At 41.2% G+C, this 25,349-nt stretch overlaps 2 protein-coding genes across 3 annotated transcripts in view; one reads left to right on the top strand and one right to left on the bottom strand.

The window, feature by feature from the left end:
• The window catches only part of cc2d1a (coiled-coil and C2 domain containing 1A), an 85,514-nt gene extending 83,347 nt beyond the window's left edge, over positions 1-2,167 (top strand). The window contains exon 30 of the mRNA XM_062971490.1: positions 18-2,167. Coding sequence (XP_062827560.1) covers positions 18-38 — 21 coding nt within the window. The 3' untranslated portion in view covers positions 39-2,167. The remainder of the gene's footprint in view (positions 1-17) is intronic.
• Positions 2,027-25,349, bottom strand: podnl1 (podocan like 1). 2 transcript variants are annotated; one of them, XM_008103730.3, is made up of 11 exons: positions 22,300-25,349; positions 18,731-18,982; positions 18,156-18,249; positions 16,752-16,816; positions 12,101-12,210; positions 11,180-11,336; positions 10,641-10,756; positions 9,814-10,468; positions 8,203-8,351; positions 5,350-5,514; positions 2,027-3,223 (listed from the first exon to the last, which is right to left on the bottom strand). In XM_008103730.3, the coding sequence occupies exons 1-10, from the start codon at positions 22,300-22,302 to the stop codon at positions 5,364-5,366; spliced, it is 1,752 nt and encodes a 583-aa protein (XP_008101937.1). In that variant the 5' UTR covers positions 22,303-25,349; the 3' UTR covers positions 2,027-3,223; positions 5,350-5,363. The 2 variants fall into 2 exon arrangements, with proteins under 2 accessions (XP_008101937.1, XP_008101936.1); XM_008103729.3 differs by having other exon boundaries at positions 9,814-10,471; positions 22,300-25,346.

A 25,349-nucleotide genomic window follows, 5' to 3' on the forward strand; every position in this document is an offset into this window, starting at 1 on the left:
CATGTTTTGTCTTTCAGCTGCAGAAATTCCACAAGTGAAGAAGAGGAAGCTCTCTCCATCTCCCTGCCAAACAACTGCACTCTTTATGCACAGTCTTCTTCACATACAGTCTTATTGTGGGTGAAGCCAGGGAGGGTGGGATGTGCACTGATGCCGTAGTCATGCTGCAGGGAGACTTTGACTCACTGTGCTTTGGCAGGAGCTTCCTCTAAGAAACTCCTTTGGTCTCCCATCAGTATGGCAAGGCTGCAAGGCCGCCAGGTGAAATGAGACAATCTGCATTACAATTGCTGGGTCCAATTGCAGAAGGAAAAGAATTACCCTCTCCCCTTTTCCAGCTGTAGTGACTGGGTGCAGCCTCACCCTGAAACCCTTTTGAACCTGTTTATAGATCCAGTGGCTAAAGTATTGCAAGGGTGCCAAAGATACTTAGCCTTTGCTGACACAGTAGTTCACTGAACATTTTGATCTAGAGCTTTGTTTGTTCCACAGATTTTAATCTCTTTTAACCAGAGAGTATGCCTAGCATCTTGCCTCTTTAATACCATAGGATGGAAGGACCCCATAGCACCTGATGGAGACTGGGTTTGCTTGTCTTTAGGAATTCTGCACCTTTAAAAACACTAACATGTTTCCTCATAAGGTTTACATTTGGGTCACACTTCCCTTTATAGCTACACTCCTTTGTATCCTCATCCTCTTCCTTTGCACTGGGCACTTTGCACACATCTCCTCCACTCTCTTGTTTTCACTCCATTCTCTTTTTTCCTTCTAGTGCTCACTGCTTAAAACTGTCCTGATTACTCCTGTGTATGGTCAAAGAGACTATTTGGGTTTGATGTTTGAAGTTCTGCTTCTCACTCACTCTGGCTTATGAACTGGCATCAGATGCATCTTGATGAAAGGTCTGAATAGATGCCACGTTCTCGTGGCATCTGACCCTTCTGCCATCTGTATGTCTCATTTTAGTGATAGGTTCTGAGCTTTTAGAGACTCAGGCTTTTTCTAGGGTCTTGTGCACTGAGGTGCTGCCTCCCTCATTCTTTCATTATTTATTTCCCCCCTTCCTTTCTGCCTCTGGGGCAGCCAACAGAAGATATATAGAACAGAGACTTTTCTTTACTGGAGAAGAGCCTAGAAGACTGCTGAGAGTTATTTTCCTTCTCCGTGAACGATGCTGAAATTAATCTGAACATGAGTTCAACTGGAGGGGGGAGGGTGCCCACAAAAGACTTGTGGGATGCAGTCACTCAGCTGTAACTTCATGCAATTTAAATGGGTACTTCTCTTCCATGTGGAAAACCACCCAAGAATTACCAGTCTCTTGATGATATCCTATCTCTTGTCCCCACAAAGTTTGAAGATGATAGAGACATGCTGCCGAAGGCTAGGGTTGGGTAACCACAGTGAGTTCCCATTATCCTTAAGTATCCAATAAGAAATGCTCCAGCACTCCTTCCACAATAAAACTTGATACTGTGCAAGAAACTACCACCATTTTCTGATTTTGAAGTGAGGTTGGCAGGGTGGACCTTGTTCTAAAGTGACCACATCTCCCTTGGCACTGAATGCACGGCATGTAGCACAGGTGCTATGGCTTGTGGGCATGTATTCATGTAGCATTATGAGAACTAGCACTCCATTTGGCAGCTGGAAACGTAACCTTTGGTGGAAGTGTTCTGCTTTGTGTACAGTTAGAAAATGTTTTAAGTGTAAGAAGTTAACTCAGGTTTGCTGCTGCTCAGGATGGGTTAGGTGATGAACTGTGGGCTAGATCCTGGACTGTCTTCCCTTTTCCCCCCCACGTCTGTTCCTTTTAAAACCAAAATTAACTCCTCCCCTTTTCAAGATAGCAAGATAATTATAAGGGATCAAGTGTCCTAAACAGTCTTTCTTTCCTGACTCCATTTTCACAGTCCTCTCTCGGGTAGTAGGGAAATCACATCTTTTATACAAGTGCCTGCCTCTTGAGGTTGTTGTTCAGCCAGAGGTCTTGAAAACCAATGTTAGAAGCAGAGGCCGTGAATCTAATGTGTTGCGGCTTTATTTTATGCTTAAAATGACAAAAATATATATATAAAAAATTAAGGGTGGACATTTTAAAAGAAATCTCTGTAAGACTCATACTGGAATCTTGCACCAATAATAAAAACATTGTTAAAATCTCCATTACTTCTGTTTCCTGTGTTGATGGGTAAGGTCATTATCATCAAGACATTATTTCTGTAGAAGTTTCTTGTGTTGTTTTAAAAGCAATGCTCTCTTACCAGCATATCTAACTAATGTAAGCTCTCAAAGGCGACTGATCTGATCATGTAAGTGTGGCTGAGGGATTGTGGGAGTTAGTAATCCAAAACATTTGTCCCAAGTAAAACAAGGTCCACATGAGTGGGGATTATCAGAACGCTTTTTCCTAGAAGCCTTGTCCTAGAAGCCTTCATTTTCACATATTCTTTGGTTTTCCTAGGCTTTCATCTCCTTGTTATAATATTATCCTTATCTAGGAGTGAAATGTTTTCTTGCAGTGAACCTCAACTCAATACCTTGCCTTCCATGGACAAACGTTGTCGAAAATCTACTCACACTTTGGCCATGTGAGACATCCAGAAATTGCCCAATAGTTTTGTGAAGAGACTGGCTACCACCATAACACAGTAAAACAGTGCATTTGCTCTAAGGAAACTATAGTTAACTGCCCTATTGTATAGCTTAATGAATATTTAGTTACCAAACTGAGTAACAGAGTGATGTAGGAACAGGAACTGAGCCATAAGTGACTCAGGCAATTCTGCAGATCAGTGGTTTGTGTACATTTGCGCGCGCGCACACAGAGTCATCTTTGCCTGTTCTTGATTGTCATTCTGGTCCTATTCAATTGAGAATTTGGCTGTATCAGCACAGTTTCTGCACCCCAAGTTAGCACAAGTCTTCTGAATCGGGGCCCTGCTGCAGTTGCAACAGTGCAATTGGTTTATTTTTAAGTTACCACTCTCTTTTCTGGCTCAAACCAAAGGCTTGTAGCAGATTCCTGCTTCCTGGAAAAGCAGACAGCATGCTGCAGTGGCCCAGTTGCCCAGCTGCTCTACAATACTGACTGAGCCCGATAGAGCAAACGTGGCTCAGTGCAAATCGCTCCAGAAAGCTGTCTGCAGTCAGGCCAGATGAGGTCGTCTTGATCAACAAGCCCAAAGAAGTACAGTGCAGAAGAGCTGAGGATGGTGACCTGCGAAAATGAGAGATTGAGTTGGCTGAGTCTTGTGATGCCCAAACATAGTCTGTTCTGAAAGTCCCCCAGTGATGAGGTCAGCCCTAGAAGTTGTGCACTTCATCTGTGAGAATAATAGAATCATTATAAAATAGAATAATAGAATACAAGATCATGAAAGCCATCCAGTCCAGAGAGAGATGAGTGGGGGGATGACTCAAGACAGAACCAGAAATTGCACCTCACCCACCAGATCCGATTCTAGTTATGGGCCATGGGAGCTGTCTGCAAGATCTTACAAGTGGTTCAACGCTCAATTATATGTTTAAAGATTGTTAGTTAGTTCCCAGGGCCACTATGATTGTTTTGGTACATCAATCGGAAAAACACTGCTCCTTAGTTTAATGTAAAAAACTTTTTTTTAAAGTAAGAGCAAGTCAATACTACAGAGATGCAGGAACAACAAGAAAAGGAAAAAAAAGGGGGGGGGGGTTATTGACAAGAATAACAATGGTATTCAAGGGATCCTGAAAAGTTAACCTATTATAAATAAGATATATGACAAAAAGACAGATTTTTTATTATGAAAAAAACAGCAGTGAGAGGGTGGGAAGTGTTAGATACGGCTTCCTCTTTTCTGTTAACTTTTAGATTAGATAAGAAATGTGTGTTTTTTAACATCATAGAAATCTTTTTTTAATTAGAAAACAGTGGAAGAAGATAATATAAGATGTTAAAAATGTGCTTACTTTATATCTATTCTTACACCCTTCCCCACTCCATATACTTTAGCAATAAAAATTATATCCAAGAAAGACAAAAAAAAAGCACTGATGGTTATCCAAGGTGACTCTCCTGGTAGAGAAAAAAGGTGGGGTATAAATAAACATAATAAAAATAAAAATAAATAAGAGGACAATGATACTGGCCTTTCTTGGTAATACCAGATCTACTGCCTGAGGCAGGTGCCCCTCATCATCTTATGGAAAAGCCCATCCTGAAGATCAACTGGACCGGTGGTTCTCAACCTGTGGGTCCCCAGTTTTGGCCTACAACTCCCAGAAATTCCAGCCAGTTTACCAGCTGTTAGGATTTCTGGGACTTGAAGGCCAAAACATCTGGGGACCCACAGGTTGAGAACCACTGCTCTAGCAGATGGCAGAAAACATCACATGGCTTTGGGACAGTAGGAAAATTGTGCATGAATCAAATGGCTGGTATCAATACAGTCAATAGATCTTGAAGGAACTAGTTTCTTTTCAGGTTGCTTCAAAGGAAATTGTTATCTTGCTCACAGTGAGCAAGATAACCATGGACTCTCTCCCTAGGGTCCCACAAACCACATGCTTTCCAAACCTCACCATAAACAGGTTCTTTGTCCTTAACCGTGCTGCAAGAATTAGGTAAGTCTGACGAAACTGATGACAGTTCAGTCCTTAATTATACGTGCAAAGCTATTATATTATTTCCGGCTATAAAAGTTTAGTTTAGACTAAAGCGTGGACGAAGCATAGAAAATTAGGGACTGCTTTTTGTTTGAGGGCTGGACATACATTTTTAAATAATGATTATGTTTGTAATACTGCTACTGATTTAATATGAAGTGGATTTAACCAATTTTAATAATAGGTGCAGATTTTTGATAGTTTGATTGATTAATGTCAATATAGCCGTAAAACTAAAAAGAGCTCTCTTTTCCAAAGCCAATTTGGTTCCTTTAAAAAAATCTAATAATTTTGGTTGGGAGAGGGAACATTTCCACTGTTACCCATTTTATTTGGTGGAATTTCTCTCAATTACCAGTTATCCCAATTTGTTTATCTACCTCCTGCCTTCTAATTGTTTTAGAAAGGAGATTTGGGGATCTTTTAAGGGAAAAGCTGATCTATAGATAGTTTTTCACAAAAATTAAATGAAATTAAATGAAATTTGATGAGAAAAGATACGTGGGGGGCGTGGGAGTGCCTGCCCATCATAGGAAACACATCCGAATGCTCAAAAACAAGGCAGTTTTTCTTCTGCCTACAACACACTCCCAACACACTGATGATATAATGGTTTGGCCCTTGGAAGAGGACAGTAACAGGGAAAACCTGGCTTCTGCCCCAGATGTAGTGTCGTCCCTCTCCAGTAAACAAACTAACCTCTTCTGGGCTGCCTAAGTGCCCATTTGAGTTTGGGTCCAGTTTGCAGCTTGTAGCAAAGAGATGTTGATGGGCTCTGGATTTCCTGTTGTATCCATTACCTCCAGAAGTTTCAGGTCTGCAAATGCCATTTCAGACACATTGGCTGCCAACAAACGATTGGATCTAGAAAACAAAGGGATTCGTTGATCATGTGGGGTAGCCCATGTCTACAGGCACAAGATTACCTTGGCCCTCTAACTACCAATTCTGCACCCATAGATTCAACCACAGATTCAACCATGGCTTAAAAATATTTTTTTTAAAAACCCTATATTCATATATTCTAAATCCACTGATTCAACTATCCATGGCTTGAAAATATGTTTTACAAATCCAAAAAAGCAAACCTTGGCTTTGCAATTTTATAGAAGGACTGGAGGAGAGAAATTATGAGTATGTATAAGGAGTCAACGCAAATAAGGAGACAAAAGTTACCAATATAGATAGATGGCCACTTGCTTTATGTGTTTTACAAAGACTTTTCAAAACAAATAAAGCAAGTGGCTACCATCAGCATTTGGAGCTCTGTCTACCATGTTTTGGCCTTTTACCACACAACTGTATATAATGAATGGGATTTGACCATCCATGGATTTAGGTATCCACTGAGAATCATAGAGTTGGAAGAGACCTCAGGGGCCATCCTGTCCAACCCTCTGCCAAGAAGCAGGAATATCACACTCAAAGCACCCCCAACAGATGGCCATTTCAGATATTAATTTCATTTATTTGTTTGATACACCTCCAGGTGTGATTCAAAAGAATCAGAAACCTTTTTTTACAGCACAATACTATACCTATTTGTTTAGAAGTAAGCCTCAGGAAGGACTTAATTTTGAGTAAGTGTGTGCTGGACTGACATTTGTGGGCTACTTTAGAGTTGTTAAATATTCCATCTAGTAGACTTCTAAAATTCAGATTTGCATAAGCTAACAATGCAACAATTTTCTCAATTTCCTGCTTGGCAAAAGTTCTATGAAGTTTTTTTCAATGGAAAACCTGGGTGTTGGTTGTGTCTCTGCCTTCCCCAGCCTCCAACATGTGAGTGGTGTCATTCACCAAATTCTGTACATTTATATTAATGTATACTTATTTTCCTTTTTACTGTATGTATTTTAGTATGTAGGTTATTTACATGATTTTCCTTAATTTCCATTGCTGCTCTTTCTCTTCCTACCAAGTGTAGTACTGATATTATTCCTGGGTTTGACTTTTGAGGTTGAGAGGGTGGACAACTCCTTTTCTGGAGTTTATGGTAATTAATTATGAAGCAGAGTGCACAGGTACCTTATGGAGATTTTTTGAAAGATGAAAAAAAATACATGTGAGAGAATTTGAGAAATGTAAGACACAAGGCAAAGGGGATATTAAATGTCTCCCTAACCCATGGACTTTTGGATGAAGACAGATAGCAAACAGGTTTTTCTGAGAGCACTTGGCTTCCAGAAATGGTTCTAGCAGAGATAGTTGGCTGCGGAAGAAGCTCCAGCAGTGGAAATGTATGCCCAGATCAGGGAATACTGAGGGATCTCAGTCATATAAGTCCCAAAAAGCTTGTTCCTAATGAGAGCAATGGAGTAGATGGAACCAGCTTGTCCAACTACTGGATGTCAAGCTGTTTTCTAGACTCTACATTCTCCTGTCTTGCCTCTTAAATTTTTATTTGCTACAAGACTAGATTAAGAAAACCATATTTTCAGTGCCTTGGTAAATGTTATTACATTTTAAAGTGTGTAGATCGTTCAATAAAAAACAAACTTCACAACTCATCTGTCACTTTAGTTTGCAAATAATGAAATGGCAGTTTGCAAACCAAAATTCACAACCTATGCAAAAATTAGCATTGGGAGAAGCTTTTTTTCTTCTTCAATAGAAATAGCGTTAGATCTTGTATTAAGCAGGCTAGCCGAAAAGAAAAGTAAATATGGCTGCTATAACAATGACATCCCTATATCTTCAAACAATTGATTCTCAGCCTCCTGTAAAAGCTGACATGAAAGTACAGTTGTTAAATGCACTAAAGTACAGACCTTTAGTGCTTCTAAACAATGCCTTGTTCATCTGCATTAATAACAGAACTAGAACCAGTGGTGTAAAATTGCAAAATAAACAAAATAATATATATATTGCTTCTATTTGCCTAAAAGAGATACTTATTTCAAGTCAGCTTTTCTAGGCATAGAATCTGAATCACCATTCTGTGTATTATGAGCTTTTTGAGTGCAGAGTACAAAAAGGACCTGAATTGTCTTTGCCTTACAAATAGACTAGTATTCTGCATAGTCACTGTAAATAATATAACGGAGTTCCATCAATGTAGTTGTGACTAAGAATGCCCCCAACATACTTATGCAATCGGGCAGCACCCAATCTAATTATTTCAGGGCACTGGACATTATAGCATTGGGAAATGATTTCCATGCTTTGTTGTGGGTGCATGGAGAACAGGGATTGTCTCAGGGTACCCCATGACTGGGAGACTTGTGCAGACTTGTGGGGTTCTGGAGATCACAAAGCTAGATCACAAAGATCGCAAAAAATATTTAGCTAGGATGCTTCCAGGCTGCAAAGATAGTTTTGGGGGTCACATTCAGTTGTTCATGCTGGTAAATTTCAATCCCTAAATAGTTAGAATATTGCATGTGCTGAACAGGATGCCAGCCACAGATAACGATCACATCCCTTGTTCACATGTATTTTATAGGGGAAAATCCAATACATGATGGAAGCCATATAAGTCTTCTTTTAATGTCCAGCAGACGAGGAATAGCCACCCTATTGGACAAAGCCACCAAGTGTCTCCTTCTTTACCTCAGGCTGATGACTCGAATGTTGGGAGTTGTGAGGAAAGCTTCAGCCATAATGACTGCGATCCTGTTGTGCTGCAGGTAAAGATTTTCTAGGGATTCAGGCAAATCTGGCGGGACATATGACAACTCATTGTAGCTCAGGTCCAGGAGCTAAGAAAGAAAAATATTGGAGAAAAAGGTGTTAAAGTTGGGCATTATAAAATGTAGCAAGAATAACCAGGGCAATAAGGCTTCTATCTCTTGGGGATGATCACATCAGAGGGATAATGCATTTGGGAAGTCTTGACATGAAAAACCTGGATATAGTGCTATTTTCTCATTCATTTGATTGGCCTCCAAACAGTAGCATATATAGTGTAAATCCACCTTAAACCTCTAGATGTCTTTTTCTTTTTTACCCTTGAAGAAGTTAGTATTCGTTAGCCTTTGGTCATCCAGGTGTTTGGAACTTCAACTCCCAGAATTCTTGTCAGTTCACCAAGCTCCCTGAGACTTCTGGGAGTTGAAGTCCCAAAGGTTAGGAATGGCTACAACAACCAAATCATACCCTTACTTCACAGCTCCACAACAGCCATTTTAGGGCTGGTGGAGAATGGGGAAAAGAGTCAGAGAAGTGTCTGGCTATGTTCCAATAGCCTGGTGCAGCGTAATTACAACATCCACTTAGATCTGAAAAATGTCCTAGAACAGTGGTTCTCAACCTGTGGATCCCCGGGTGTTTTGGCCTGCAATTCCCAGAAATCCCAGTCAGTTTACCAGCTGTTAGGATTTCTGGGAGTTGAAGGCCAAAATACCTGGGGACCCACAGGTTGAGAACCACTGTCCTAGCAAATAAAGTAATCATTCTGGGTTTGACTACACAAATATAGATTCCATGGCCACGCACAGGAGAGCTACAGCAGCTCAGTGATGAGTTGAGGGGGTATTAAATGGAGAATTGCATCATACTCCACATGCAGATGAATTGCACTACACTGTGCCTTTTAGATTCTTGGCCATGACATCCCTCAGCAACTGATACAAAAAGTCATATTGTCTTTGGTACTGAAAAGAATATAAACCCATGGTTAGTAGTAACTCCACTCTCCACAAATTCAGCCAGACCCAAGTAGGCAGCCATCCTTGTGGTAGCCATTTCCAAAATATAACTTTGTGCTGTGTTTAGAAGCTCTTCCTATCCTCTTTCATGAATTTACTCACATTTTAAATAAAGTTTGTGGCCATTGCCAAACTTTGTGATAACTGAGTTTTACTTAGGTATCTTTTGAAGTGGCACTTCCTATAATCTCTCCTGGACTTGGTGGTTCCAGGTTCTAAATACAGAACAGAGTCAACAAGGAAATTATTAGTTGCTTGACAGGCTTTGTAGTGACAAGTTCAATCTTGCTTTTAATGTTCTAGCTGCAAGAATCAAACCTGTATTTTGATCTAACTTTCCCCAGACAGACTCCTGGATCTCACAGTATGCCCAGATCAAGAACATGTCCTCTGCTTTCCTCCTACCCATGAAGTGTGGATGTTTATCCTGGAGATTTCCATCATTTTCTAGTCCTAAAAAAGCAGCTTGTTAACCAAGAAAATTCCAGCTATGGAGGCTCCATCACACCCTCACCTTGAGCCCATGCAGCTCCTGCCACGTGCCTGGGGAGATGCTGGCAATCCGCAGGCGGTTGTGTGCCAGGTGTAACTCCTTTAGTATGGTGAGATTGGCCAACAATTCTGGGGAAAGGGAGTTGAGCTGGTTCTTCTGAAGGTTGAGGATCTGAAGACTAGCAGGTAGCCCAGCAGGCAAGAGGGTGAGCAGGTTGCCAGAGATGTCCAAAGTCTCCAGAAGCCTCAGTTTGCGGAAGGCCAAGCGGTGGATGTGGGCACTGTAAAGCCGGTTGTAGCTGAGGTTGAGCTCAGCCAGGAAATAGGTAGCCGCAAAGTCGTGCAGCCCAACCCGTGTGATCTGGTTGTGCAGCAACATCAGAGAGCGGACCCGCCGTGGGAGTCCAAGCGGGATGCCATCCAGCCGGTTGTTGTAGAGGTGAAGCGTATGCAGGGAGCGTAGGTGGGAAAAGGCCTCAGAGTGCACACCTGCTACCGTCAAGGGGTTGCCCTGCAGCAGAAGGTACTGCAGGCTTCTCACGCGGCTGAGGCGCTCAGGCGGTAGGACACTCAAACGGTTTCGGCCCAGATGCAGAATCACAATGTTTGCAGGAAGGCCAGCCGGCACCTGGGTCAGGTTATTGTTGGAAAGATCCAGGTACTCCAGGCTCTTCAGCCTGCTGTGTGGAAAGGCCAGAAATGGCCTTTAGGGGACCCAACAGAGGAATGTCTTGCCTCTGCTTTCCTGGGACCTCCCTCCTCCCCTGCAAAAATTTCCAGAGGACCCTTGAGCTAAAGCCACACTCTCCTCCCCTCAACACTCAGACACATGTCTTTAGCCACAGTTACCTGAAGGTAGAAGGGTGAAGGCCCTCGCTGGACAGGTTATTGTTCTGCAGGTAGAGCTCCCGTAGACGCCACTGGCTGCTCAAGGCTCCTTTTGGGACACGAGTGATGCGGTTATTCTGCAAAGTGGAGTTTGGTGGTCAAGGAGGCACCCCGCCACTCTGGTTTCCCCAGCCGCTGAGGGGAAGAGGTGCTTCTGCCTTGTTATCACATGTTTCAACTCGGACATCTTGAGTAGGTACTGGGACAGGTTCTTCAGATGTGGATGAGATCCACTTCTCTATCATGCCTCACAACTGGCCAGGATGACTCTTATCACCATTCATAATCAGCTACACTGGTTTGGGCTGATGGGAACTGCATGCAGACAATATTTTGCAAGCTAGAGATTTTTGCTCCCCTGCTATATACCAGCCTTTCGAATTTCCCATCCTCCATTTTCCCATAGATGACTTTATAATCCACCGCTCACTGCTGGGCTCATATCTCAGCGGTAAGCCTCTGTCTCTCCACTGTCTTAATTTAGACTTTCAGTTGCCAACCTGTAAGTGGAGGCGGACGATGGCACGGGGTAAATTCTGGGGCACATAAGTGAGCCGGTTGCTGGAGAAGATCATGGTAGTGACCGCATCAGAGCCATTGAAGGCATCAAAGGGCAAGCCGGTGTTGTTTAGCTGGTTGTTGTGCATATAGACAGACCTGTGAGGAGCAGGAGCAGAGGGTGGAAGGCAAAGGACAGATTAGGCCAATATCCTTGAGTTTTACAGTAGTCTCCACACTGCCTTTAAATGCTTTTCACCTTACAAGAATGAGAGCATAATTTACTTCTAATTATCATTGGTTTTACTCTCAAGAAGACTATATAAAGCAAGGCCAGGAGCAAATGTTGGCTTGCATGAATTCCCCAGCCTGAGTTGTTGTCACTAGAATAAGATAACATATAAAGTATTTAAAATTGTTTGCAGGCCCTTACACATCTGGGCTTATGATGGAGCGCCTCCAGAATAATAATAATAATAATAATAATAATAATAATAATAATAATAATAATAATGCTTTATTTATTGCCCACCCTATCTTCCTGATGAGATTCAGAGCAGCCTACAACAAAATAAAACAGTGTCAAACATTCAATGCCGAGGATAGTATACAACAATCAAAAACAATCTCAATACAAATTATAGAAGGCAACTTAGATAAACAAGACATAATACAGTTACACAATACAACATATTAAATCCTTTAAAATTCTTAAAATTCGACTAAAATTATTGGAGTTAAGATGGTAAACAATAGATTAATGAAGGTAGATGCTCAATGTCTAGGTGAGGGTGTAAAGAAGGTGTAATTAGAAGATGTAGCTTCCAGTTAGCTCTGGTATTAAAGACTATTATTTTCACCATTACTAGATTACTGCTCCAGCATTCTGGTATAAGTTCCAGTTCTCCATCTAGGCTTTTTACCTGAGGGCAGGCTTATGGCCAAAGGTGAATGGGTAGATGCACGTCAGGCGGTTGGCAGCAAGGTCCACAATGCGCAGGCTGCTGGGTAGGAACTGCGGTGCCACTGTCAACTGCAAAGGAGGACCATGCAGAAAGTGTCAGGCTGACCCCATCTCCTCATATTTTACTTCCAACCCCAGAGCTTGAAAAGCATACCTTTTTGGATGAACACTTTCAAATTCCCCCATCTCTCACTCTGGCAGACAACATTTGGCAGGCTAGAGTTTTTTTGCTCTCCTGCTATATATCAACTCTTCGAATTTCCCATCCTCCATTTTCCCATAGATGTCTTTATAATAATATAATATAATATGGGACTCTGGGAGCGTTGGTTCAAAAAGGCACCTTTTCTAGGCTTTCCCTCTGCCCAGTTTGGAAGGAAGCAACATATTATGCTCCACTGCATCAAAACTGAACAGGCTGGTATGCACAAACCAAGGACATTGTTTCTATTTTTTCAACTGAAGAAGCTGATAGTCCTTCAACTCTGATGATCCCAAGTTAATTCTTTTTTTCCCCCCATGTCAGCAGTTTGGTTTAGGATCAGTGTGTGTGTGTGTGTAACTTTCTTGTTGGACTTTTTGATCAGAATCTAGTGCATCTAGACCAGGGGTCCTCAAACTTTTTAAGCAGGGGGCCGGTCCACAATCCTTCAGACTGTTGAGGGGCCAAATTATCATTTGAAAAAGAAATACGAACAAATCCCTATGCACACTGCACATGTCTTATTTGTAGAGCAAAACAACAACAACAAAGAACAATAAAATATTTTAAAATGAAAACAATTTTAACCAACATAAACCTATCAGGCCAATGAGATAGTCAAGTTAATTAGGATTGTTGTTGTTGTTGTTGTGTGCCTTCAAGTCAAGTGGGCGAGCCTAAGTCTAAAATTATTTATTTATTCATTTACTACATTTATTTACTACATTTATATCCAACCCTTCTCACCCCGAAGGGAACTCAGAGCAGCTGTATGTACATACAATATATTATATTATTAGCATAGCACAATATTAGCATTATATATTACTATATTGAACTATACCACTATACTGTAATATTATATGTAATATATAACATGTAATTAATATTATTATATGGTATTAGTATTACATTGTATAACATGATAATATTATCAATATCATATGTATATATAATATATTATATTATTAAAACTGATATAAAAATATTATATTATAAATGAGGGCGGGGGCCAGGTAAATGACCTTGGAGGGCCGCATCCGGCCCCCGGGCCTTAGTTTGGGGACCCCTGATCTAGACTGAAGGAAGGAAGGGAAAAAGGAAGGAAGGGAAAGAAAAAGTATGAGGGGAAGGGAGAAAAGAAAATAGAAAGAAGGGAAGAGAAAGGAAAGGAAAAAGGATAAAGGGAGGGAGGGAGGGAGGGAGGGAAGAAAGAAAAGGAGGGAAGAGGAAGGAAGGAAGGAAGGAAGGAAGGAAGGAAGGAAGGACGGAAGGAAGGAAAGAAGGATGGAAGGAAGGAGGGAAGAAAGGAAGGAAGGATGAAAGGAAGGAGGTGCATTAGGGAAGGTGCATTAGGGAAAGCAATGAAAGAAGAAGAGAAAGGAAGAAAGTGCGAAGCTTCTTCCACACAGCTGAATAAAATCCCAATTTTTCTACTTTGAACTGGAATACATGGCTGTGTGGAAGGGCCCAGAGAAAGAAGCTACTGGTATATGAGGGAAAGGGAGGAAAAAAAGAAAGAGCTGCAAACAAAATGCAAATCCAGGCAACGATGGACATATATGCCAGTAAATTAACAAATAAGAACAACATTGGATCCAGTGCTATTTACTAGTTAAATTATATAATGCTAAGATCCACACAGGAAATTCCTTATTGCAGCCAAATGCCAGATACTTATCTATGAAGTTGTATGTTTCTGTTCTATATTACAGTAGAGTCTCACTTATCCAACATAAACTGGCCGGCAGAACGTTGGATAAGCAAATATGTTGGATAATAAGGAGGGATTAAGGAAAAGCCTATTAAACATCAAATTAGGTTATGATTTTACAAATTAAGCACCAAAACATCATGTTGTACAACAAGTTTGACAGAAAAAGTAGTTCAATACGCAGTAATGCTATGTAGTAATTACTGTATTTATGAATTTAGCACCAAAATATCACGATGTATTGAAAACATTGACTACAAAAATGCGTTGGATAATCCAGAACGTTGGACAAGTGAGTGTTGGATAAGTGAGACTCTACTGTATCTCAGTTTGCAGGTAAAGGTTCATGAAATGTAATGTTTCCCCTCCTCTCTCAACCAAAATCCCTGAACTTAGAAAATAAGTACCGATATGTCAGAAAAGAGGCTAGACTACCAACACATCCTTTTCTTCGCTCCTTAACACACTGCCTATGCAAGTGTGTAAGTGTGTGTATGAGTGAGCACTTTTGATAGAGTTACTCCCACACTAGATTGGAAGATGAAATTTGGCAAAACCTTGCTGTAAAACATTTGATTACCAGATCAGTCCGAAAATGGACACATTTATGCCAAACATTGAAAATTTGAAGCCCGCATTCCATCATAGACCAAGCCAAGCTGAACAAATGCTGGAATAGCAGCAAATTCTGGCAACTGTTCATGTAATCAAATCATGCTTAAATTGGCAGTAAAGAGAGTTTCAGGAGGTAACACAACCAAGACTATGTACCTGTGTTTGCAAAATGCAAGATACTAGAGTAGTGTTATATTATTCTGCCTGCCATAACTGAGAAGATTGGGCTGTAAAGAGCCAGGACATTGTGGCAGATAGAGGAACTGTCTTGGAGGTTAGACTTAAAACTCTCACCAGCCCTAGGAAGCACAGCATAGCCAAAGGTGAGAAATTTGGAGAGGGTCCCAGTTGTCTATTTAGATTCAATATCCTACTCAGCCAGGGGCATCATCACTAAATGACCACTCTAACCATAGGGATGTGATGATAAAATTGGGATGGCCAACATGAATGTCACTCTGTATGCCTTGAAGAAAGAGTCTAATAAAACTGTAATATAATTCTCATTAGTTATTCCTGTTTTGAATTATGGCTGTTCTTTCTTTTGTATACAGATGAAAGCTGGCATTTGCATGGACATTTCACAGACTCCCTTTGTATTTCACGGCCTTTGCTATCCCCATGTTTCACAGCTATTACTCAATGTACAGAAAAAAATATATCCTTGAGTCCACCAGCATATCACTAGCCAAGTTCCAAATGCCTGCTATTTGATGATTTTTTTAAAAAAAAACTTTGCAGATCATGCTGGACTACATAGACTTTGGTCTGATGCCCAATGTTGCTTAACTTCTTATACAAGAAGATTATTTAAAACAGATTAGTTATGCTTTATCTGTTTGGAGAATGTGACTATGCCTGCTTGCTGTGTATATTGCAAACACACTGGCAGACCACAGGGATTGTAACAGAAAGAAAACTAGACTATACAAAACTAAAATCTACCCTGTTTAGTTTAGCATTGCCCATTTTGCAAGCACATGCACGGCTGGCTTTTCACTGCAGACTTCCAGTTATTCTGTAAGGAAAATGTACCTGCTTTCCAAACATATCCTACAAGAATTGTATCAATAGAAATAAATCAATTTTTAAAAATTGTTTATTTCTACAGATACAATTCTTGTAGCATTTTGATATAGATATTTGTGTCTTATTGATTTCAAACATATCCATCATGAATTCTCATGGTGCCTACACAACTAATCACAACCTTAGCATGTAGGTTTAAGCCATTTTTTTTAAATTTTGTGTCAAAAGCACTGCATAATAAATAAGTTTAAAACTGATAAAATAAAGGGATCACAAACAGCTAAATAGTTTTAGACCAAAAACAGGCAACAGTGACTGCATTGTCTGTAGCTTTAAACCAATATGACAACCAGTCCCCTAATAACCAACCACAACTGTAAATTACAATCCTAATTTCATAGAGGAACATAGATGGAAGCAGTAGGGCAATCTAATAGGACAAAATTGGGTTCTGCCGCTGTTATTGGGCAACAATTCTCAGAATCTTTTACTACTGACCATGCTGGCTGGGAGCTCTGAAATTTGAAATCGAAGAAATATCAAAATGGCCAAAGATTCCCAACTTTTACAGTAAACCAATGTATATGTGATCCCCAGATGCTGTGGACCATTATTCCAATCAGCATAGAGTGGGGTAAAATACTAGTTGATGACCATGGATACAACTAGTTATTTAATAGATGTAAAGACTGGAATATTTTGATCAAGGAGTACTAATACTGGAGCTATCCAGGAGAGGATTCTCAATACCTCAGAAAACTATAAATCCCAGGAAGAAGCCATACCAGTTAACATGGTACCAAGTGCTATCACTGTGTTCTATAGACCCTTGCTTCTCAGCCTTTGGTTTTTCAGGTGTTTTAGAAATTAACTCTCAAACAGCATGACCAATTGTAAGGATTTTGAGAAGTGAAATCCAATCCATCTGAAGAGCTAAGAGTTCAGTACCAATGCACAACTGCATCCTACCCTGTACAAATTTAATGACTTGCTTTACAAACCCAAACAAAGGCCAGCCATCACAGATTTCCCCAGCCTTAATACACTCACCTTATTATTGGCCAGGTAGAGGTACTGAAGCAACTGCAGGGATTCAAAGGCTTCATCTGGGAGACCTTTAAAAGGGAATAGAAAAAGGCTAGGTTTGGGGGATCTTAATTTCTTCCTGTTGTAAGCATCCTGGAGCACTCCTAATCCCATTACCAAAATATTTTATGCCCAACAAGCAGCCAGACTTGGACTTCCTTTCTCTTGCTGTTCCAGCTCTGAAAAAGAACCAGAGTGCTAACGAACAGCTCTTACATGATGGGCAACAGCTAATATCTGTTAGCTGTTGCTAACAGATATTAGCTGTTCATGCCATAAAATGGTGAAAGGAAGGCTAAAGGCTGGTTTTCCTTTTCACTCATCAATTAAACCCACTATAAAGGGCACAATAACCTTCTGCTAATCCGGAGATAAAGTGCACTGCTGGGAGCTAACAAGCTAAATTTTGAGATGATAACTCCCAGAATCCCCTAGCCAACCCGATTCTGTGAACTGTTACCCCCAGAGCTCTAAATTATTATGTGTATTGGGATGTTGTGTGATTTCCAGGATGTATGGCTGTGTTCTAGCAGCATTTTCTCCTGATATTTCACCTGAATCTGTGGCTGGCATCTGAAGAGCTGCCAGGCACAGATGCAGGCAAAATGCATCAGGAGAAAATGCGGATAGAACACAGCAATACTGTTGGGTTATCTAAGCAATCATGCATGCATTTTCAATGTGGGATGGTTTATGTAGTTAGTTTTGTTTGTTGCTTAGTAACCTGAGCCAAAGCTGCATTCCAGAGTTGATGGCACCATTTTAGGGAAATGGGAGTATATTTCCTGGAGACTTACAGGAAGTGATATATGCCTTTAGAATTTGGGGCATAAAAGGGGAGACTTTCTTTTGTTCTTTCTCTTTGGCTTTCTTTGGCTCTTCATGCTCTTCCTGTTTCTTGATCCTGCCATGCCATGCTGATGTTATTTCTTTGTTAAGAGATATGTTAGTATCCTGAACTATATTCTTTTGGAACTAAGATGTTTTTACCTGTATGACCATCATCATACAAGATTGTGAGTAAACATATTTTTATTATTTTACTTTTGATGTCTCTGATGCTTATTTTATGCGCATGTCTCTTTAAAGGGAAAGGGAGGCTGGCTATTTTGCATTTTCTCACCTCTGCTCACCTCTGCCCTAGACTTCTGCATTTTTGCTACTCTGCACCAATATCTAACCATATTGGTATTATAATCCTAACAGGTTATGAATATATTCCTAATAAATACAGCCCGGGAACCATACTAGATCCCAGTGATTCTGGATGTTAAGGCCTTCAGCAATATATTGTGTATATCGTCTGAGGAAGAAAACCCCCAAAGTGGCAGGCACATACCCTGATCCCTGCCCCTGCCTTGTGCTCACCCTCAGAGGTGATGTGGTTGTTATGCAGATTGAGCGTTTTCAGTCTGGCCAGTCGGGACAGTTCATTATAGGACAGCTCTTGCAACAGATTATTCTGTGGAAGGAAACCCAGCAGGGGAAGCAGTTAACATGAACACCAATTAGCATGGTAATCTGCATGCATATCCTAATGTTGGTCACCCAATCTGATCTTCTGTACTTCTAATACACCCCAGATATTGTAGCCCGCTCCTGCCAACCTAGCAGTTCGAAAACATGCAAATGTGAGTAAATCGGGAAGGTAACGGCGCTCCATGCAGTCATGTCAGCCACATGACCTTGGAGGTGTCTACGGACAATGCCGGCTCTTCGGCTTAGAAATGGAGATGAGCACCAACCCCCAGAGTCAGTCACAACTGGACTTAACGTCAGGGGAAAACCTTTACCTTTTATTGTAGCATGAATGACACTCTTGAGGGGGGGGGGTTAAGCGTTTCTGACAGCTGTAGCCCCCTGAAACTTAAATTTTCAGAGCTTTTATCTCCCACCCAGCAAAGCTAGCACATCATTGACGGAGCCAACCCTTTCTTCCTCACCTGTAGTGAGAGATGCTGGACGCCGGCTGAGATATTGCTGGGAAAAATGTGGAGATCAAGACCACCACAATCAACTGTCTCCTCTGTCGGGCAGGTGCATTTGGATGGGCAGCCAGACACATTCTGGGCAGCGGTGACCCTGGTAGGCCTGGTAGTTGTCAGAGGCAGCTCATCTTCCTCTTGGTCTTTCAGCAGGAAGCTGGGAGGCACACTGGCCAGCAAGAGTAGGAGAAAACCGCCACTGCACAGCTGCTGTAGGGGGGAGGAAGGGAAGGAAAAGTTGAGGCTGGTCAATAAGGGCTCTATAGAAGCCCTTCTCCATCACATGCGTTGCTCTCAATGCTTCTCCTGTCTGCACAGGCTGGGTAGGGGAGGGATAGAGGAAGCAGCCCCTTCCCCTCTCCTCACAAAGCCTGCTCCTCTGGGGATAGAGACAGAGCCCCTTCACAGGACTGAAATGTTTCACTGCCTGCCAGGGTGAAGGGAGCTGAAAAGCACAAGGGGGGCTTGTCTCTTCCATGGGAGAACCAAGCGAAGGAAGACTTTCGTTTAGGGAAACCTCACAGAGGGCAGCTTGTGCACCTACGTTTGCGGTGCGCACACAGAACGGACGTCAGAGGCGTGACTTGCCTCATAAAGAGTTGTTGGCTAATTGAGCCAGAGTTGCATGTCGGTTTGGAAATGGACCGTGCAAGACCATCATTCCTTGGCCTTGCCAATTTTGGGGAAACCGGGGAGGAAAAAATGCAATAAAAATAAAATAAAACTTGGAGCCTCACAAAGTTAGCTTCAGTCAGAGAAACAACCAGGATGCGACACTCAGTCTGCAAGGGGAGGGGTGGATGGATGGATATAAAGTTGTTTTTTTCTCCCCAGGATTTACATGGATATTTCCCACCTCTACTTCAGCATGTCCCATTTAGGATTGACAGAACAGGGAAGATAGATATTCTCAATCAGCACTCTTTCCTGACACACTCTATATGCGATATTCGCAACCCACTTATTTCACGAACGATGCAAGTTATTAAATATCTTCAGCAATACCACCATCTGAGCAGCACAGACCAGAAACCTCTGTTATGTGGGAAGGGATCTTGTGACAGCTTGTCTCAAAAACAGAACAGTATTTTAAAAGCAGCTATGAGTCCTGGATCATCCTTGTTTGGCATCCATCCTGTCCCAGAATAAGACTATGCAGGAATTAAAATATACTAGCTATTTTTAAATTGATCTAGTGATTAATTTCATAGAATCACTTCTAACCACTTGCAGGGGTAGTTCCAGAAATTTTACAGCCTGAAGGTGAGAAAAAACACCTCATCCGGGTATCTAATAGCAAAGATCAATGATGTTATCTCTCCTCCTCTGGCATTAAAAATACCAAGGGTACTTAAATCAAATTTAGGTATAGACCTACTAAAATCAGTAACCATACATTATTGTGTCAATCTGATGCTCGGTGTAACCGCATCATGTTTCTGCATATATGCCTTCAAGTTATCTGTTGGCTCCTGGAAACCCCATGAATTTCACAGTGCTTTTTTAGGTGGAAGTTTTGCCAGTTTCTTCTTCTACAGCACTTGTTTTTCATTGGCAGTCTCCCATACTTTTCCAAACCAGTTCAGATCCTGCTTAGCTTCCAAGATAAGATGAGATCTCAGTCTAATATTAGACCCCCGCCCAGGTCATTTCTGAAGGGCTCAACAAACTATGTGGAACTGAATGAACTCATTACTAAATGGCCCCAAAGAAAAAAAAATGTTTTGTTTTCAAGAGGTTCATTACATTCAAATAGTGGTTGGGCCACTTTGCCCCTTGGGCAATGCCCTTTCTCAAGGTCTCTATTAAATTATGTTCCTCAGTAATGTGCATTTGAGTCAAGTTACAAATATTCCAAACCAATGTGTGTGCTTTCAAGTTGTTACTGACTTAGGGTTAATTTAAAGACATGAGGGTTTAACAAGTTTTGTTTAGAAATAGGTTTGTCTTTGCCTTCATCTCAGTCTGAGACCCCTTCCACACAGCTGAATAAAATCCCACATTATTTGCTTTGAACTGGAATATATGGCAGTGTCGACTCAGATAACCCACTTCAAAGCAGATGTGGAATTTTCTGTCTTGATATTCTGCAATATAGGGCTGTGTGGAAGGGCCCCTAAGAGAGTGGACTTGCCCATGATCCCCCAATGGGTTTCCATGGCTCAGCAGGAATCAGAACCCTATTCATAGCCTTAAATGGATGTCACGGATTGTGAAAGCATGAAAACAGTTAGGCTTCATATTGCTAGACACAACCTTTCTAAACAGAATAGAATCTGAATAGAATAAACAGAGGCCAGAAATCTTGGCCTTGAATCCAACTTCTGTTTGCTTGTTTTAGATTCTATATTTAGAAAAAGTAAAATAATATTTGAAAGTAAGTTTCTTCCTCCCTTCCCTGACATAACAGTGCATTCAGACTGGTGAATCCTTAATTCCTGATCAAAAACAGAAATTGAGAAAAAAAAACCCTTTGGTTAGTGTTTTAAAAGAGAAATAAAGATGATCAAAATGACTGTGCAGCTATGTTTTTTCCTCACATCTTGCTGAGAGAATAAAAGATGGAAGAAGCATTAAGAAAACACTGCAAACATCCATGTGGAGAATGACATTCTGAAAATTATACAAACTGACTGTACATCTTTTAGAAGCAGAGGCTGTATGACTCTGAATATTTTGAACCTGGGGAAGAATCATAATACAGTAGAGTCTCACTTATCCAACGTAAACGGGCCGGCAGAACATTGGATAAGCGAATATGTTGGATAATAAGGAGAGATTAAGAACAAGCCTATTAAACATCAAAATAGGTTATGATTTTACAAATTAAGCACCCAAACATCATATTATACAACAAATTTGACAGAAGAAGCAGTTCAATACGCGGTAATGGTATGTAGTAATTACTGTATTTACGAATTTAGCACCAAAATATCATGATGTATTGAAAACATTGACTACAAAAATGTGTTGGATAATCCAGAATGTTGGATAAGTGAGTGTTGGATAATTGAGACTCTACTGTATTGAAAGAGACCTTCAAGAGTTATCCAGTCCATCCCCATTCTGCCATGCAGGAACTCTCAATCAAAGCTTAAAAGCTTCCAAAGAAAGTGTTTCCATCACACTCTGAAGCAGAGAGTTCCACAGTTGAACAGCTCTTACAATCAGGAAATTCTTCCTAATGTTCAAATTGCATCTCTTTTTCTACAATTGGAACTCATTGCTGTTTCTAGAGCAGTGGTTCACAAGCTCTGGACATCCATGGTTTTGGTACTTCAGCTCCCACCATTCCTGGTCAACCGGCAGGGATTTCTGGGAGTTAAAGTCCAAAACACTTGGAGGACTTAAAGGTTGAGAACCACTGCTGGAGAGCAACAGAAAATAAGCTTGTCCTGTCCTCACTGTGACACTGAGCTCTGGCCACTCAGGTTGCATTCATTCTACAGTGCGGTGGTAAACGCACCCACATGCAAAGGAAAGGCATTCCCTCCCTCCCTCCTCTTCCTCCCATCCCTCTGGCTCACCATGGCCCTCTTGTCACAGAAAGGTGTCCCATCTGCCAGTCCTCTCCCTCCTGCCACCGATCTCCTTTTGCCGGAGGAGCGCTGAGGAAGGGCCCTCCCCCTTCCTGCCCCAAAGTTAACCACGACTGAACCAATCCTTATTTATGGGAAGCAGGGAAGGGGGGGCAGGCGTGAAATGTGATGTCTCCTGCGCCTTGTTTTCCTTTCCTTGAGCCTTATTGCGTAAGAGAGGCTGTGCAAAGGCTGGCCTGGAGCCACTCACCAGGGAAAGCTCACTTGGCCCCCAAAGCCATGCAAAGTTTTTCCACTACCTCCCATTTTTAGAATAAAATACCTTTATTGTCATTGTACGTCATACAACAAAGTGTGCAAATTATAAAACAAAGCACCCATGCTTTCGCGTTCGAATCGCTATTGCACAACACCTGATGCCACATGAGTGTGAAACCACAGACATCAATATAGTCATAGCTCTAGGAGAAAAGTTATCTCTCATCCTATTTGTCCTTGTTTTTGTTGTGGTAATCTCTGAGCGGTTAGACTCAATTTAACCCTCTCTGGGGGAGATTCCACCCAAAATCAGCAGAGTAGCAAAAGCAAAAGCATGCAACAGTTACACGGGGCGAGCAAAGAGAAGCCTTTGACCATTTAGGATTGCAATGGACTGCAGAGTCTCAGTAAAAGTTCAAAAAGTATTTATTCAGGTAAAAAGAACTCCATTGTAGATAGAAAGGCTTGGGAGCTATCTACTCTAGACTGGTTTCTAAGGAAAAATAAGAAAGGAAAAATAACAAACATCTAAACAGTTACATCTTGCCAGGAGAGACAGCAAGATGCTTCTTATTAGCTAGAAGAACAAAGGGAGAAGAGAGAACCAAAAATGGTTCCAACTGCATGGTCCAGTTTATTGGGGCCATAAAAGACATTCTGACCAATGAGAAGTTAGTGTCCCTAAAGATTCACATTTCCACTAACTTCAAAGAAACAGGATAGAATGAAACACAGTAAAACCTGTCTAGGCATGCTTTGGAAACAGGGAAAGGATTCCCTCAATCTAACTCTATCATCTATCTAACTACATTTAGACTTGAGTAGTCCAGGATGATTCCCAACAGTTTTTATCATCCTATACCGTCTGCCAGATGGTAATACAGTAGAGTCTCACTTATCCAAGCTAAACAGACCGGCAGAAGCTTGGATAAGCAAATATCTTGGATAATAAGGAGGGATTAAGGAAAAGCCTATTAAACATCAAATTAGGTTATGATTTTACAAATTAAGCACCAAAACATCATGTTATACAACAAATTTGACAGAAAAAGTAGTTCAATACGTAGTAATGTTATGTTGTAATTACTAATTTAGCCAAAATATCACAATATATTGAAAACATTGACTACAAAAATGGCTTGGATAATCCAGAAGCTTGGATAAGTGAGGCTTGGATAAGTGAGACTCTACTGTAATTCAAAAAAGGAATATCCAGGGTGAGAGGGATCCTTAAGAATATTTTGAGCTTTCTTAAGGCAGCAAAAATTATAAAGTTTTTCCAAAGAGGGGAGAGGGCAACCAATAATTCTCTGGGCAGTCGTGGTAACCCTCTGGAGCACCCTCCTATCTATAAGAAAAAAACGGTTCCCAAGGGTTTAACTGACAAATACTCACTAATGGAATAACAACGAAGTATTAGATAACATTAAACATTGTATTAGGTAAAGGTTTCCTCTGACGTTAAGTCCACTCATGTCTGACTCTGGGGGTTGGTGCTCATCTCCATTTCTAAGCTGAAGAGCCGACATTGTCTGTAGACACCTCCAAGGTTATGTGGCTGGCATAACTGCATGGAGCGCCGTTACCTTCCCGCTGGAGCGGTACCTATTGATCTACTCATATTGGCATGTTTTCAAACTGCTAGGTTGGCAGGAGCTAGAGCTAATAGCGGTCGCTCACGCCGCTCCTGGGATTTGAACCTGGGACCTTTCGGTCTCCAGCTCAGTGTTTTAACGCATTTCGCCACCAGGGCTCCTTAAACATTGTATTATATACAATAAATCAATATAAATGTCAGATAAGTGCCTTCCTATCTGCCACTATGCAATTAGCAAAGCAAAGCATACACAAATGCAATAGGTTTGAACGCTGTCTATAGCACAGTGGTAGAAAATCACCAGCAGTTTCTCATTCAATTGTTGGTTTCTTAAAAGTCTCAGATAATACAATCTCTGCTGGGCCCTCCTAACCAACATCGCCGCAGTCAGGTCACCCTTAACAGTAACACCCAGGAATTTAAAACTGGCCGCCCGCTCCACTTGATCTCCCGTTATAACCAAAGGTTGAATTTCTGATTTATTATTTCTGTAATCTACTATAAGCTCTTTGGTTTATTGATGTTAAGAAGCAAAACATTGTCCCTGCATTACGAAAGCAGCTGATCCACCTCATCCCAGTAGGCAGACTCATCCCCTTCAGGGATAAGCCCCACCACTATTGTATCATCTGCAAATTTGACAATGATATTACTATGGTGCAATCATGTGCACAAGCATTTAATGAGTAAGTACTATGATTTGACACAGTCTGAATTAAGGGATTATGTGCAAGGTAGTGATCAATCCTTTATGAAGGTTTTTTAAACAGGCTGGATGGCCATATGTTTAGAGGGCTTTGACTGTCTTCCTTAATGGCAGTAAGGGGTTGGGCGAAATGTCCTTTGGGGATCCCTTTCAATTCTAGTGAAGTATAGACCTCCTCTAGATATTTTTGAACTGAGGCTGGGTGGCCATCTGTCAGGAGGGCTTTGACTTTGTCTTCCTGTCAGGCAGCCTGTTTGTGGGGGTGGAGGAAGCCTTTTTAATGTGACACACCTGTTGACTCCCGACACCATTTGGAAAGCTCTGCTTTAGACTGTAGAAGGAATGCAGTTTAACAATACTTGAACTCCCATGGTTCAATGCTGTGCAATCTTGGGATTTGCAGCACTAGAGATCTTTGACAAAGCAGGCTAAAGAAACTGTATGAAGTATAGATCCAGAGCCGGCCCTAGGTATTTT

This window comes from Anolis carolinensis, chromosome 2, assembly GCF_035594765.1.
Source record: "Anolis carolinensis isolate JA03-04 chromosome 2, rAnoCar3.1.pri, whole genome shotgun sequence".
Classification (NCBI taxonomy): domain Eukaryota; kingdom Metazoa; phylum Chordata; class Lepidosauria; order Squamata; family Dactyloidae; genus Anolis; species Anolis carolinensis.